This window comes from Labrus bergylta, chromosome 8, assembly GCF_963930695.1.
Source record: "Labrus bergylta chromosome 8, fLabBer1.1, whole genome shotgun sequence".
Classification (NCBI taxonomy): domain Eukaryota; kingdom Metazoa; phylum Chordata; class Actinopteri; order Labriformes; family Labridae; genus Labrus; species Labrus bergylta.
In genome coordinates, this window is record NC_089202.1 from 8,148,256 (window position 1) to 8,161,816 (window position 13,561).

The 13,561-nt window shown below is 39.2% G+C and overlaps 1 protein-coding gene across 2 annotated transcripts in view; it reads left to right on the plus strand.

The window, feature by feature from the left end:
- mtbp (MDM2 binding protein) overlaps window positions 1–13,561 on the plus strand; it is a 28,852-nt gene that overhangs the window by 8,948 nt on the left and 6,343 nt on the right. The window contains exons 9-17 of one of the 2 annotated variants that reach the window (XM_020655470.3): window positions 3,864–3,958; window positions 4,172–4,238; window positions 4,463–4,580; window positions 4,830–5,009; window positions 7,356–7,469; window positions 10,364–10,528; window positions 12,505–12,598; window positions 12,696–12,854; window positions 13,315–13,410. In XM_020655470.3, the coding sequence (XP_020511126.2) occupies window positions 3,864–3,958; window positions 4,172–4,238; window positions 4,463–4,580; window positions 4,830–5,009; window positions 7,356–7,469; window positions 10,364–10,528; window positions 12,505–12,598; window positions 12,696–12,854; window positions 13,315–13,410 (1,088 nt within the window). The remainder of the gene's footprint in view (window positions 1–3,863; window positions 3,959–4,171; window positions 4,239–4,462; window positions 4,581–4,829; window positions 5,010–7,355; window positions 7,470–10,363; window positions 10,529–12,504; window positions 12,599–12,695; window positions 12,855–13,314; window positions 13,411–13,561) is intronic. The other variant, XM_029281539.2, reaches the window with a different exon arrangement.

Here is a 13,561-nt window from a genome sequence, read left to right on the forward strand (position 1 = left end):
TTTGCACACCACAGTGATGCGTTTTTGGCTGACTCTTTGTTTTTGTGAATTGCTTTAAAAAGTCTCAACAAAGTTGTGGATTAAGTTTTTGTGACTAAACAATTACATAACTGAAAGTTTAAACTTTAAACGAATATTATAATGTCCAATTAGTTGTAAAATGCTGAAGTTGGTTTCCCTCCCTTATTAAAAAGCCATCTTCTAATATAAATCACATCTATAGAGATTCATACCCTGAGAGAATAAGTCATTAAACCCTCAGAAACGATGAAACTGTAACGTTAAAATATACATGATACAGCAGTAAGTAATAAGGCCGTGTTACTCTGTGTGAGATGTTCTCTTTTTTTTTAACAGTTCATGTCGTGTAGTTCTGTAATGAGCTTTCTCATGAAGATTAATATCAATAACAATAAAACCACACACACTCTAGAAGATACGGCTTGATGTGAGTCTGAAGTTCACATGCTGGCTTCATAAAGCATTAGAAGTATTAATATTAAAGACAATCTGTACAATGGATGTATTTGGAGGTATAAGAAAAACAAAAAAGAATGATACGCTCCTCAGGCTACAGCAGCGATAAGGAGTGACTTTGGTTTGATGATGTTTTAACTGTTTGTGTTTATTATTACCATTGTCTGCTTTGTGAGTTTGCATCTGGCAGCTGATGGTATGTGTTGTGTTGTTGTGTGTGCATATTATTCAGTCAGCACAGCAGAGCTGTATAGTAAAGCTGCATGTATGTGTGAATGTATGTGTGTTCGTGCATGCTTGTCCTTAAACGTCTTTGGACTCCGTGTGTGTATGTGTGTTAGTGTATTGTTTGTGTGGGTGTGTGATCTCATCACATCCCTGTACAGAGAAGCAGATGGCAGTGATTGTCTTGGCAAACAAACACACAAAAAACTCTGAGGACAACAAAACTAACACATCTCCACACTGCCAGGATAAGTGACTGGAGAATGACTTGCGCACACACACACACACACACACACACACACACACACACACACACACACACACACACACACACACACACACACACACACACACACACACACACACACACACACACACACACACACACACACACACACACACACACACACACACACACACACACACACAAACATCCACAATATAAACTTTGCACTGACAAAAACTCTCGGCCTCCTGATTCTCAAACGTAAATGTCATTAAAAAAAACACAAACACACGCTGCCTCACTGGGCAAGGGGCCCCGCTGCATGAGCATCAAACCTCATGCTTTGTACAGTATGATCCATATGCAATAAACTGCTCATAAGATAAAACCGTAGTACACGTTAATATCACATATTTTGTCATCTTTGTACATGTCATCTTTAGATATTAAGATTGTATACCAATAAAAATAAATATTATTTTTTTCAAACCTGATAAAGACACTTAAAATTAACAAAATAGAGAATTTTTCGTCTTTGGCTAACTAAAGACAACAAGTGTATTAAATTCCTGTCAAATAATTGTCCTTGATGGGGCGCTGTTGGCGCAGTGGTTAGTGTGCGCAACGTATGGAGGCTGTAGTCCTCCAAGTGGGCGGCCCAGGTTCGAATCCAGCCTGTGGCTCCTTTCCCGCATTTCATTCCCCACTCTCCCTCCCTGATTTCCAACTCTGTCCACTGTCCTATCTCTCCATTAAAAGCACAAAAAGCCCCAAAAATGAATCTGTAAAATCCTTAAAAATTGTCCTTGATGACCATCGTGTAAGTCCAGATTGCCTCAAACTTTCCTTTTCACTGATTTTTCAGGACAGTCCTACAATATTGTAATAGAACCAGAGATAATATTACTTTGTATTCTTTATTTAAAGTGAAGCTAAGAGGCTGTTTGTTTCACAGGATCAAGTGAGATATGGTTAAAATTGACGGCAAAGGAAAAGATGCTTGTATTTTAATTATAACAAGATATAACAACACTAAATAAGAATTAGCCTTGAAAAAAAAAAAAAAAATGTAATCATCACATTGAGTTTAATTCTCAAGAATAGTGTTAAACATTCTGAAAACAAATTATATTTTTAAGAAGCATGTATCTTTATTGCATCACACAGTTAAGGCCTGGTGTAGTGACTTGATTATGCAAATCAAAAAGCCTTTAATCCACTGAGGGGCTGATAGCCTACCATACATTTCTTAACTGACACGTTGTCTTCGGTGTGTCGTGGCAATGATTCAGTACACCAAATCCGTGCAATCATACTCAAACAGGTTTAATTTGACATTGTCCTCTGGTCATATACACTTATCTGACATACTTACTGTAAAAAAAAAAAAAAAAAACAGGCTAAATGTTCAGTCCCCGCTACACTCAACAATGGCAATCAAAAAACAGTGCTTCTCACAGTAGGCTGCTCACGTGCCATTGATCACACCTTCCTCTACTTGTACCTTCACAATACATCATAGTGAGTATTCCACCTACAACAGAGACCATGCGTTTATAGTCTCTTGGAGCATCTTTTTTTTTTTTTTTTTTAATTACCTCGATCCTGTTTGTCAACGGAGAAAAACGACCTCACACTGCACTTTCCCTTTGGGAATTTAAAATCCAAAACATGCATTCAAACATTTCCCCTTCTCCTTAGTCTCTAAACCTGCTGTGTAAAATCATTCATCAGCCTTTCACTGCTGGAGGTGTTCATTGTGTCTTGATTTTTTTTTTAAGTGAAATTGCTACAACTTCTGTACTTGTTGATGCCTAATCTCTTGAGGCTACACAAAACACACAAGAAAGCACAGAATGCTGCAGGGTGTAACAAAAACAAAACTGATGGAAAAAAGAGCTAGTGTTCTTCAGTACCTGCACAGCAGCTTTTTGTATGTGCATGATTCTTTCACAGTGTAGCATAGCAATAAAATGCTAATAAGCAGCACTTACTTCTGAATTGCAGAGCCATTCAGAGGGAGAGTACATAGGACAAAATAACAACTACCTACATACAATTCATGAATAAGGAATACGAGTAATGATGCCACTTCTAAAATGAGTATATCCTATATAAAAAAATAAAATAAAAAAAAGACCCATTTAACCAGAAGCTTTTGATATTTTAAACCATTATATTTGGTGCCAAGTAATGAGGACCTTTAAACATTGGAGGTCTTAATGATCTGTGTAAATCGTCTTCTCAGTCGACTGCATTAGTCTCTCTTTTGGACCGGAGGATAACTTCCCAAAGTTGTCTGCGAGACCGAAAAACATTCAACCCAAATCATTAAAATCTTCAATTACTCGTCATCTATAGGAGTCCATCAGAAGTAGGTCAGTCTTTGCTCCAGATCAATAAATGATGAGTTTGAGATTTCAGGAACTCCTTGGTATTCTTGTAATTTTCTGTAAATGCAAATGCCCCTTATTTTTACTGTGTGGTCAATGCTTTATATATTATTGAATCCTTCAAAACATAATGAGCTCATTAGGTAAGTAGAACAGCCTCAGACTATTGAGGGGTAGGCTTTTTTTTTTAAAGAGGTTAACCAACTGCAAGAAGCTGATGTGTTGCTGCTGAGATGGTGTGTGTTTAGGTGGTTGGTTTTGTGGTCTGCAATGCTGAAACCTTTTTTAGATTACTGATTAAGTCCTTTAGACTGTCAAAATGTTTCCGTTTGTACCTTCAAACGTGTGAGAATGTGCTGCTTTACTTCTTTTTTCTATGTGTAAGAAGATTCAAATTAGATTAGACGTTGGGATGTTTCTTTCTTTCTGGACTCTGTTTTGTTTGATAACTTTAATTTTCACCATCTTCTCTGTTACTTCACTTCCTTACTAAATTCCCTTATTGTCACTCATTCATTTTCCTCTGTGTGTGTCTTTTGCAGGTCTTCCATTACTACGCATCAGACTTCGAGTTGGTCCAGTTGGTCGACCTGTCAGACCTGCCAGCGTTTCTGATCTCCACTACTCAATTTGAACTGTATCTTCATTTCAGAAGCCTGACAAAGACATTAAGCAACACAACATACAATGCTTTTATTCTCAATTGTAGATTTATGAACCATATTTAAAAGGTTATAAAATACAGTTTGTATTGTTCTACTGCGCCCGTCAAAGGGCTCTCTGTCTCAAATGTTAGCTGGTTGCACCTTCTCCTCAACACTGTAGTTTTTCCTTCACAACCAACAAACAGGAGCCTGTCTGGAAAGTCAATGAAATCTAAACTTCTGTTAGAACAGCTGAGGTCGCTGCGTGGAAAGGTATTGACCCCTCATCTGTACTCTTACATATTCAAATATTTCAGAAAAAAATCTACCTTAAAACTATGTACATACATCAAATGTACCGTATGTCATCTTGGCTTTTTGCTTTAGAAGAAAATCTGTTAACTTAACTCTCCACAAAGGAAATACAAAATACATATCTATGTGACTCATGAGACTGCGGGTGTGTTTGTCTGTATCTGCTATGTTTGCATCTCCAGGTTGGAGCTTTGTTCAGCCTCTCTTGTATAATCACGCCAGTCGCCCAGCCTGCAGCCAGCCAGCTCAGCTCCCAGCGCTGGAGAGAGTCTATAGCCAGGAGACCAAAGTCCTTCCCCGGTAAGACTGATTTGTTTCTTTTCTTAAAGTCTTTTGAATTGCCTCGTTAATGGATGATGGTGCGGTATCAGCAGAGAGGAGCTACATCACCTTCTCTGCTCTGCTAACACGGAACATAAAGCCTCGTGTTGGGAAAGCAAACCTGCAAGTGTGAATGGTTGAAGTAATCGTAAACTGTGAGGTTATTTAAAGAGTTTCTCGTCCATTGTGCTTTAACTCTGAATGGCAAATCTTTTCTTGTGTCTGCAGTCCCTGATGTAGAGGTGAAAGGTGAGAGCGCTCACTACTTCCTGTTGGTCCAGGGCTCTGATGACATTGCGAGTGGAGCCTGCAGGGTCACCATGTTGCACTCAGACATCCACATCAATGGAGCGGCTGCCATGGCAACCGTCTCCGGGTTGCTGAGAGAGAAGTCATTGTCACCATCAGGTATATAATGTTCATATCGGAACAATGTGAGCATGTTTTTTCTGTCCGTGTGACACCACTGAGGGCTTCACTTTGACTATTTGCTTAAATCTTGAATCACAGAACATCAGAACTTTGAGTCAGTGAGAGAGAATGAGAAACAGAAAAACCTGAAAATAACTGGAGCACACAGTTTGTCTTGATGGTGTTCTGAAGGGTTTTTAATTATGAATCTGTTTAGTTCTTTTTAGTTTGGGGTTGTTTCTCTGTTTCTCTTATTCTGAGGGATTCATCAGGAAGAAATGTCTTCAACATTTGGTTTAAACTGTCAATTGCACCAAAAAGCTGATTAGATTGACCCCTTCTAAGTCCCACTGTGGTGAAACCTCATATTTGTTTATCTATTTATTTGTATCCACGGAGAGAACCAGACCTTCAGCAATCATTACTGGACATCACATGGGTTCTGGGGATATTGAAATACAGGAGAAACCCGGGGAAAATGGGAGTGTTGAAAGGTATGCACTGTATTTCCAAAACTTAGAAGCACAGTTCTCTGAATGTTTTGGGGGATGTAAAGAGGGGCTACAATTTTCATCCTTTGACGACGGTTAGCCATTAGCATCCTGTGTTTTCTATACATCTATGCACAGAAAGGAGCTATAAATAAGTGGATTATATTTCAAATTCTGATTTATAGCATGTCATTTCCCCACTGTTCACAAAAAGGTAGGGAGATTAATCACATAAATAAGGGATATTGATAACCTTACATACAGTGAATCTTAAGAGACGTGTAGCACATCTGCTGATTTAACTGAGTTGTGTCTCAAAATAGGAGCTCCAGGAATTTTTGATGCTAATTGTTTTGAAAAATACAAAAATTGTCTGGTGAGTTGTGTTAGCTGCTCCCTCGGCTCTTGTACTAATGCAAGCTACTCTAACACCAGCTGACATCTTACCTCTGACCCTTTCACCTCACACACCTCTCTGTCTTTTGCTCTGTACCCCGAAGCGTGTCATAGTCTGTGCTGTGATGAACAATAAATGAGTGCTCATTTAATCACTTTTTATTTTTAGGTTTGAGAACAAGTAGTTCCTCGGTTTGATTGAAGTAAAAGCCCCTCTAGCTTCACTCACACATGTTGAAGGCTTGTTATTTTTCATCAGATTCAGCTTATGCTACAGAAAGAAGGCTACGTTTCTTTGTTTTACCACGTCTTCAACACTTCTCCTGTTCCGTCTCCTCTCTCACAGCTCTAGAGAGTTCTGACTGTTCTGTTCAAGTTTCCCTTGTCTTTGTCACTAAAATAGGAAAATCAATGACAGAAGAAAAGAGACAGAGGGTATTGAAGGGCCAGACCTTCAGAGAGAGACTAAAGGAGGGAAACTGATGAGGAAGAAATGTCTTAATGTATCAGTTGTTGTGGGGTTACCTCTTAATGGTTGATAAGAAAAACAAACACATGTTGTGTTATTTGTTTACTAAAACATCCTTCCTGGCAAAAAGTCCTTCATTGTTCTTTGGCTTTATATGAAATTCCAGACATCGGCTGTGATGTTTCCTCCTGAGACTTCCTGCTCTTGTTAACATTTCATTCAACCTTCAGGAGACGGTTTTGAAACACCTTTAAATGCAAAGCGAGCGTCTGAAAGGAGCCCTAACAGCTGAAATGGCACAGTATGAGCACAGCCCGGTTTTCACAGCATGAACACAGCACAGCTTTCAATACAAATAAAAGTCTTAAAATGCTCGCCTGAGGGTTTCTCACACAAACGAGAGCATCAAATACTCAAAACACCTTAGTGTGCAGTGGCAGCATAAGGCCTCTGGGTGAGCTTCAAGTCTCTATTGCCAGCAGATGAGTAGTCAATTTGATTTGCCATGGATGTTTTTACTTCAAAGAGTGGGGCTTAAAGCAATCTTAAGTTTTATCTGTCTGTTATTGTTTATTCATTTCATTATTATGTTCTGCCCTATAGGTTGATTTTTTTTATATCTCTTTAGCTGTTTGCCTTGAAGGGGTAAAAGTATATTATTTTTTTAATGCTGCACTTTACAAATCTGACACATTAACAAATGTTGCAACCTCCGTTGAAAAAGAAGACGACTCTGGTAAAGGGAAAATCAAAGCCATGGATAGAATGGTTTTGGCACAGATTAAGAATAAGTCAGTATCGAGCAGCAGGGGCAGGGAAAACCAGAATATTAGTCACCATTATGGTTCAAGCTACACAAATACTGGATCCTTTGACCCTCATAATACAGAAAAGTAGTGTCTCTAATTAGATCCTCCCTCTCTGTTAGATCATCATGACCCCTCGTCTCTCGTTTTTTTAATTCGCTATTCTTCTCTCTTTGCCAAGGAGGTTCTCAAAGCAACGTCCTCTGCCCCCTGCCTTGTCTCCAAGGAGACAGCCTGCTGAAGAGAGAGAAGAAGGTGACCCAGGTCCAGGCACTCGTACTCAAAGAATATCTCAGTGAGTATTTCACCTTAAGATCTCCTGAAATAGAAAATGTCTCTCAAAAGATGTGTCATCTTCTTTGAACGAAAAGAAGATGACACCAGCAGAAGATAGTACACATTGTAAAACTGATGTTTTATTTTAGGGATCACCTTGTGCTTTTATAATATGCCTGTAACCTCGTGTATGAAAATAACCAAGACAGCCCTTAAATAAGTCAAAATGTGATGTCCCCTAGCAGGATGGGTGAGAGACCTCTACCAGAACATGCAAAGGAGATAATGCATAGCATACACATCTAAAATAACGTTTTTAAAACTTGTCCCATAACTGAACCGTCCTCTGACCATGAATTTTACGGCACATTTGAAAAATAAATCACTTTAGGTCAAATACATATGTGTGACCAAGATGTCATGTTACTGTAAATACACATTGAAAAAAACCCAGATGCAACTGCACACTGTAAAATAAATGTTCCAGTATCCTTCCATCCATTATCTATACTGCTTGTTGGGGACAGGAGTGGATCCCAGCTCTCATTGGGTGAGAGGAGGGCTACACTCTGGACTTGTGGCCAGGATTTCACAAGGCTAATTTTCCATATGATCGAGATTATTAGAAAATGTCACTTACACCTATCTTGATCCTGAAGACTGCTCCTGGCTCACATCCACTTTTAATTAGTTTTACCATCTCATCACCTTCATGCTACCCAGACTGAATCCGATCTCGTATGGATCTGAGTATTCATGGTTTGGCAGATAAAGAAAAAGTCAAATTTACATTACAATGAATAGAAGAAGTTATTATATCAAATGTTTTATAGCTCATCCCCCTTATGAATAGTTAAAAAAATAAAACTACAAGAGATCTCCATGTCTTTTGTAACAGTTATTTGGACTCAAAGGATTATTTGATTGTTGTTCAGTTAATCTACATAAACAGTGAAGGTTATTTTAATAATTATCTAGTTTTTATTTATTTATTACTCAAGCAAAATGCCATATAGTTTCTGGTTCATATTTAAAGATGAACTGCTTTCCTCTGTTTAGGTAATGACCACATTTTATAACGTTTGATTTAGTGCTGACTTAAAAAGCGTTTTACACTTCTTTCTCACAATTTAAGCCAGAACAATCCGGGATTTCACCAAAATAAAGGCTGTCCACGTCGTGTACCTGTGCTGGTGCATGAATTGTACTGTGCTGAAGCACACCTCTTCAAAGCGTGCCAGGGCCGAGAAAGTGTAGCGTGCTTGAGCACTGATCGGATCACTCGCACTCGGGGTGAAGCGTGCTTGGACATGTTACGGATTGCCTAGTGTGCGTGCGCCCTAAATGCGTAATTATACTTAAGAAAAGGCCAAATGGACTTAAGATGAACATTCCCTCTTAGGGGCCACTCAGAGCTTCCTGATTTGTCATTACCGTGAAAGCTCAGTTCTGTCCAGCCCTCAGCAAAAGACTGTTGAAATATCATTATTTCACAGACACACATAATGTCCCCTTGGCAAGCAGAAGTTGAAACTAGCCAGATTAAAGAGAGTGGAGTGAAACTCTTCCGACTAGAGGAAAAGCAATAAGGCTGACTTTGAACGGCGAGAGCTAAACAGGGCTTGTGGAAAACCACAGACCTCAAGAAATGAAATCAAAGCTTTTTCTGACTCTGCATTAAATTGGGAGAAGTAGAACTACTGTTGGAAGTTCTAAAAACAGTTAATCGGTGTGTAGTAGAAGTATGTAAGAAGTATATAACTTCTTCTTGTCTCAGTTTTAAGATCACTTTGAAATCTCGCTAATGGAGCTTGACACACTTATTGGATGCCTCTTCACGTCTGTCTCTATCTGCAGTTTAGGCTGCGAATGAAGAGCAGAATTGGACTTGGAGGGTCAATATGAAGCTAACACTTATGTCTGTACTTTTTTAAGTTTATTGCCACAGAGTTTTAAGTTCTACCTGTAAGAAGCTATTCATCTGTAATCACTGGAATTAAACATTTCCAGCTGGCAGCTCTAGTATTTAAATTCATGTTACCTTCATCTTTAAAAACTGAATCCAGGTAAATTATATAGTTAACCACCTATTGAGCTATGGTCAGCTGATGTTCGACTTGTAGCCTGAAAGTTGAAGACTGACAGAGACAGATTTTTAACGCGAGTGACTCTCTGACGCCACCTAACTCTCCAAATGAAACGTCCATTAATAAGAAAATAAAACAAACACACATTTCATCGATTAGGACAAGAATTTATATTTTTTGTTGCACTATGAAACAATTAATTGTCTTGTTTTCATTTCCAACAATGCTTCATGGCATCTCTTCAAATATTCTGTAGAGAGAAAATTGCTGTTTCACTAAAGCAGCGATGACCCTGATTAATATTTGAATGTAAAAATACAAATGCTCTTTTTCTATTTGAGTGAGCCCCCTGGGGGGAACTAAGTGTCCCTTACCTGGTGGAAGACAAAACTAAAACTAATCAAAGAATCACACTCCTGCTCAAGAGAAAATTTGACCACCAATCCCAATCATTAAAGTGTTGGAAGAGAACTTTAAAAACAGCGAATAGGCACCATTTTAGAAGTGTCCAACCCAAAATAGAAATTTATAACTTCTATCCCTCATCCAAATAAAAGTGCACTCCTTCTTTCAGTGTGCTGGACAGGTCCACGAAAATAGTTGGGGCAAGTAGTTTAGGGCATCATAGTTACAGCTTACAGTATCAAACTTCCTCTCTCTGCCAGCCTGTTCTCTGGCTTGATAGTTTATGGCATATACTGCTCATATGGAATAAATGTCACACAATACCAGAAGCTTAAACAGTTTCACCAAGTGCAGCGTGAAGTTAAAATGCTGCCACAGTTAAAAAAAAAAAAACATCCTTTGTTTGTTTGATTGTGTGCAGGACGGAAAGAAGAAGCATCAGCCTCAACCTTAATACCCGTCAACGACTTAAAAGTCATTCTGAGTTTGGCCAGAGAACAATACCTGAAGATGATCGATGCCAAGCTGCCTTCTGCTGCCACCTGTCTGACTGACAAGCAAGAGAGCACCCCGGACAAGAACTCAGGTATGAGCTAAGAAAGAGACGAGGAAAACTTTATTTTCACATTTCATTCAACGCTTGAGTTCATACATTACCGGTTGAGATTTGTCAATTAGGAATAGAAGTTTGATTTTTTTAGTCTGATTTCTTCACAGTTTAAGGATTTCTTAAATTGCCTTTCCTCGCTCACAAACTCTGATGTAACACCTGTTGTGTTCCTCCATCAGATGGGGAAACTTCTACTTCTTCTTCTTCATACTCTGTTGTATAGCTGTGCATTCTGCATACGGTTTATTATTTCAGTCTGCAGGAAGTCAGAGCTGACCAGCTACACTGTGTGTGTGTGTGTGTGTGTGTGTGTGTGTGTGTGTGTGTGTGTGTGTGTGTGTGTGTGTGTGTGTGTGTGTGTGTGTGTGTGTGTGTGTGTGTGTGTGTGTGTGTGTGTGTGTGTGTGTGTGTGTGTGTGTGTGTGTGTGTGTTTCTGCAACACTAAAAAGCAATGTGAAATCACAGACTGGGACACCAGTACTACACTGTCGCAGAATCAATATGAAAGTACAAAGGCGTAATGACAGCTGAGCTTCAGTGGTGCTGTTTGCACTCTGGACAAAGCTGTTGATTGAACTTTAAGAATCTCTCAAAACAATCATCATCAAGAAAGCGTATGAACCAAAATGCATGATCTTACCTGTGTACTAACAGTAGAGCATCAGTATGCTCACAAACACTCATAGGATGACATGTTTGGGGAAACAATCCCAAGCTAATAATATGTAAATATATTGAAAGCAGTAAAAGCAGTCATAGCCTGCAGCTATGGCTTATTGTGCTCAGTGAGAGTGCCATTTCTTTTTTTCTTATTGAATTTGTAAAGCTGATAGAGCTTCACATCAGGCAGTTTTCATGTCATTATGCTGTGACATTTTCTGCCTATTATTGTTTGCTGTTTTTGCACATCAGTGTATGATATAATATTTCTTTTGATATTGTATTAGAATAGATTGGTACGGACCAACAGCTGTATCACTAAAAGTACAAGTAGCTTAATCTCTGAAACAGCCTTCACTTTGTGTGTCTCCTCTTGATTTCATGTTCCGGATCATTTACGTACATTAAGCTCTGCAGGACCTCGCATAAAGGATGCACATGAATAATTTAAGAGCTGAGCGGGATGAGTGCAAATATGCAGAGACAAACAGTCTAAGGTGAAAATCACTTCTTTCTTTTTCATGGTCATTGCCCACCCTCTGCTCTGAAGATGTCATTTGACAGAAATTAACAGCATCTGCAATCCATTAGCAATGTCTTGTGAGTTTGTGTGTCTGCTCGGCCTAAAGGTGTGAATGACTTTGTGTGGGCTGATTCACTGTCTTTACGTAACACATTCATAACCTGAGGACATTTCTAAACATGACGCTCTCTCCTCACATCAGCAAATCTGTGTGATCACATTTCTGTTCTCATCTAAATGACATACAATCTTTCCCCTCAACACAAGAAAAGTGCAGAGTAAAGATATTTCAGAGTTTGAGGTTTCGTCTGTTCAGGTCTTTGTGTGCCAAGAAGGTCTGTGTGTTGACCTGGCTCTATGACCAATCCATCATACAGTGCAGAGTGCCACGCTGTCTACTGTATGCCTTTGTAATGGTTTCTTCTTTTTCTTATTGAATGCAAACTAGAGCTGCTATGATCATCTGCTCAATCCACTGTCCTCTACAATACAGTTTAGCCCCCCTAAAAGTCCCCAAAAAAGCAAATTTCTAAGCACTGCTTGCTGTAATGTGCATAGCTGCTCTATAGTGTGAAAATTGTGACTCCAGTTTAAGTGGAAATCACCTCAGAGTTTTGAAGAAGTACACACTTTTTCAACCACTGCTCTTGTCATATTTAAATAACTGTAAGTATGACTAAAAATGAGACCCATATTTAGAGATGCTGATGCTTGAATCAGTCGGAGCAATAATTCTGACCAGTCACTAAACCTTGTTTTGTCATTGAAGGATTGCAGAGCGTTTCCAACCTGCAGGCTGACTGGCCTGAGAGGAGCGTCCTCCACAACATAGAGAACCTGCAGAGGAGACGACAGAAGAGGAGGTAAAAAATGTTTTTTTAAAACCCTACAGTACGACAACTCTTTGATTCTAATCCAGTCTATTTGATCGACACATTGTGGTGTTTCTGTGCGTCTTAGATTGGGTCTGTTGGGTCCAGGCTCTAGCGACAGTCTGTTGGGCCCCAAAGACGGACAAAAGGTCTCCTCGACTTTACTGGACGCCAGAGAACTTCTGAAACACTTCACATGTGATGGTCTGCCCACTGGGGAGCTGCAACCTCTGGCCGTTAATAGAGGGTAGGTCACGTCATCTTCAACAGATAACAGAATCAGTGTCAGACACAAACACAGTTAAACAACACAAATGACTGAGATTTAAAAAACTGACACACACTGCACTGACAGTTAAAGATTATCTTTGTTGCTTTTGGATGTTTCTGAAGAATAAACCGAGAATAAGGACTTTAATTCAAATTTGATTATGATCATTATCCTGTGCTACAATTAGCTGACAGCCTTTCAAGAAAAATTACCGAGTTCATTTGAAAAAAATCATTCAGGGGCAGAGAAGTCCTTAATTAGTGCTATTAATTCTGTCAGGCCGGACTGTGAGTTGTTTTAATGAGTGTAATTTGGATTTGTGTTTTAATTAAGAGAGAGGTGCATTGATTTTCTTTGACTTGCTATTTATGTCTCCCCCTCCCTCTTTCTCTCTGTGTCCTCTACTGCTTCTCTGATTCTTCTCTTATCTGTTCAGGAATAACGTGTTCCAGTTGTCCCCAGACCTTTCTCCGGGACGAGTCAGCCAGATGCCCTTTAACACAGTCTCAGCCTCACATTACCACGGCATAGAGTAAGTTTGTATACACCAGACAGACACTATTCAGCAACAGCTACTGGAACTCTTCTGTGAAGGGAGATATGAAATGTATAACTACCATAACAAGATCAGACAACAACTGGCTTCATCAGTCAACATAAGGTCTTCATTTGTTATTATTACT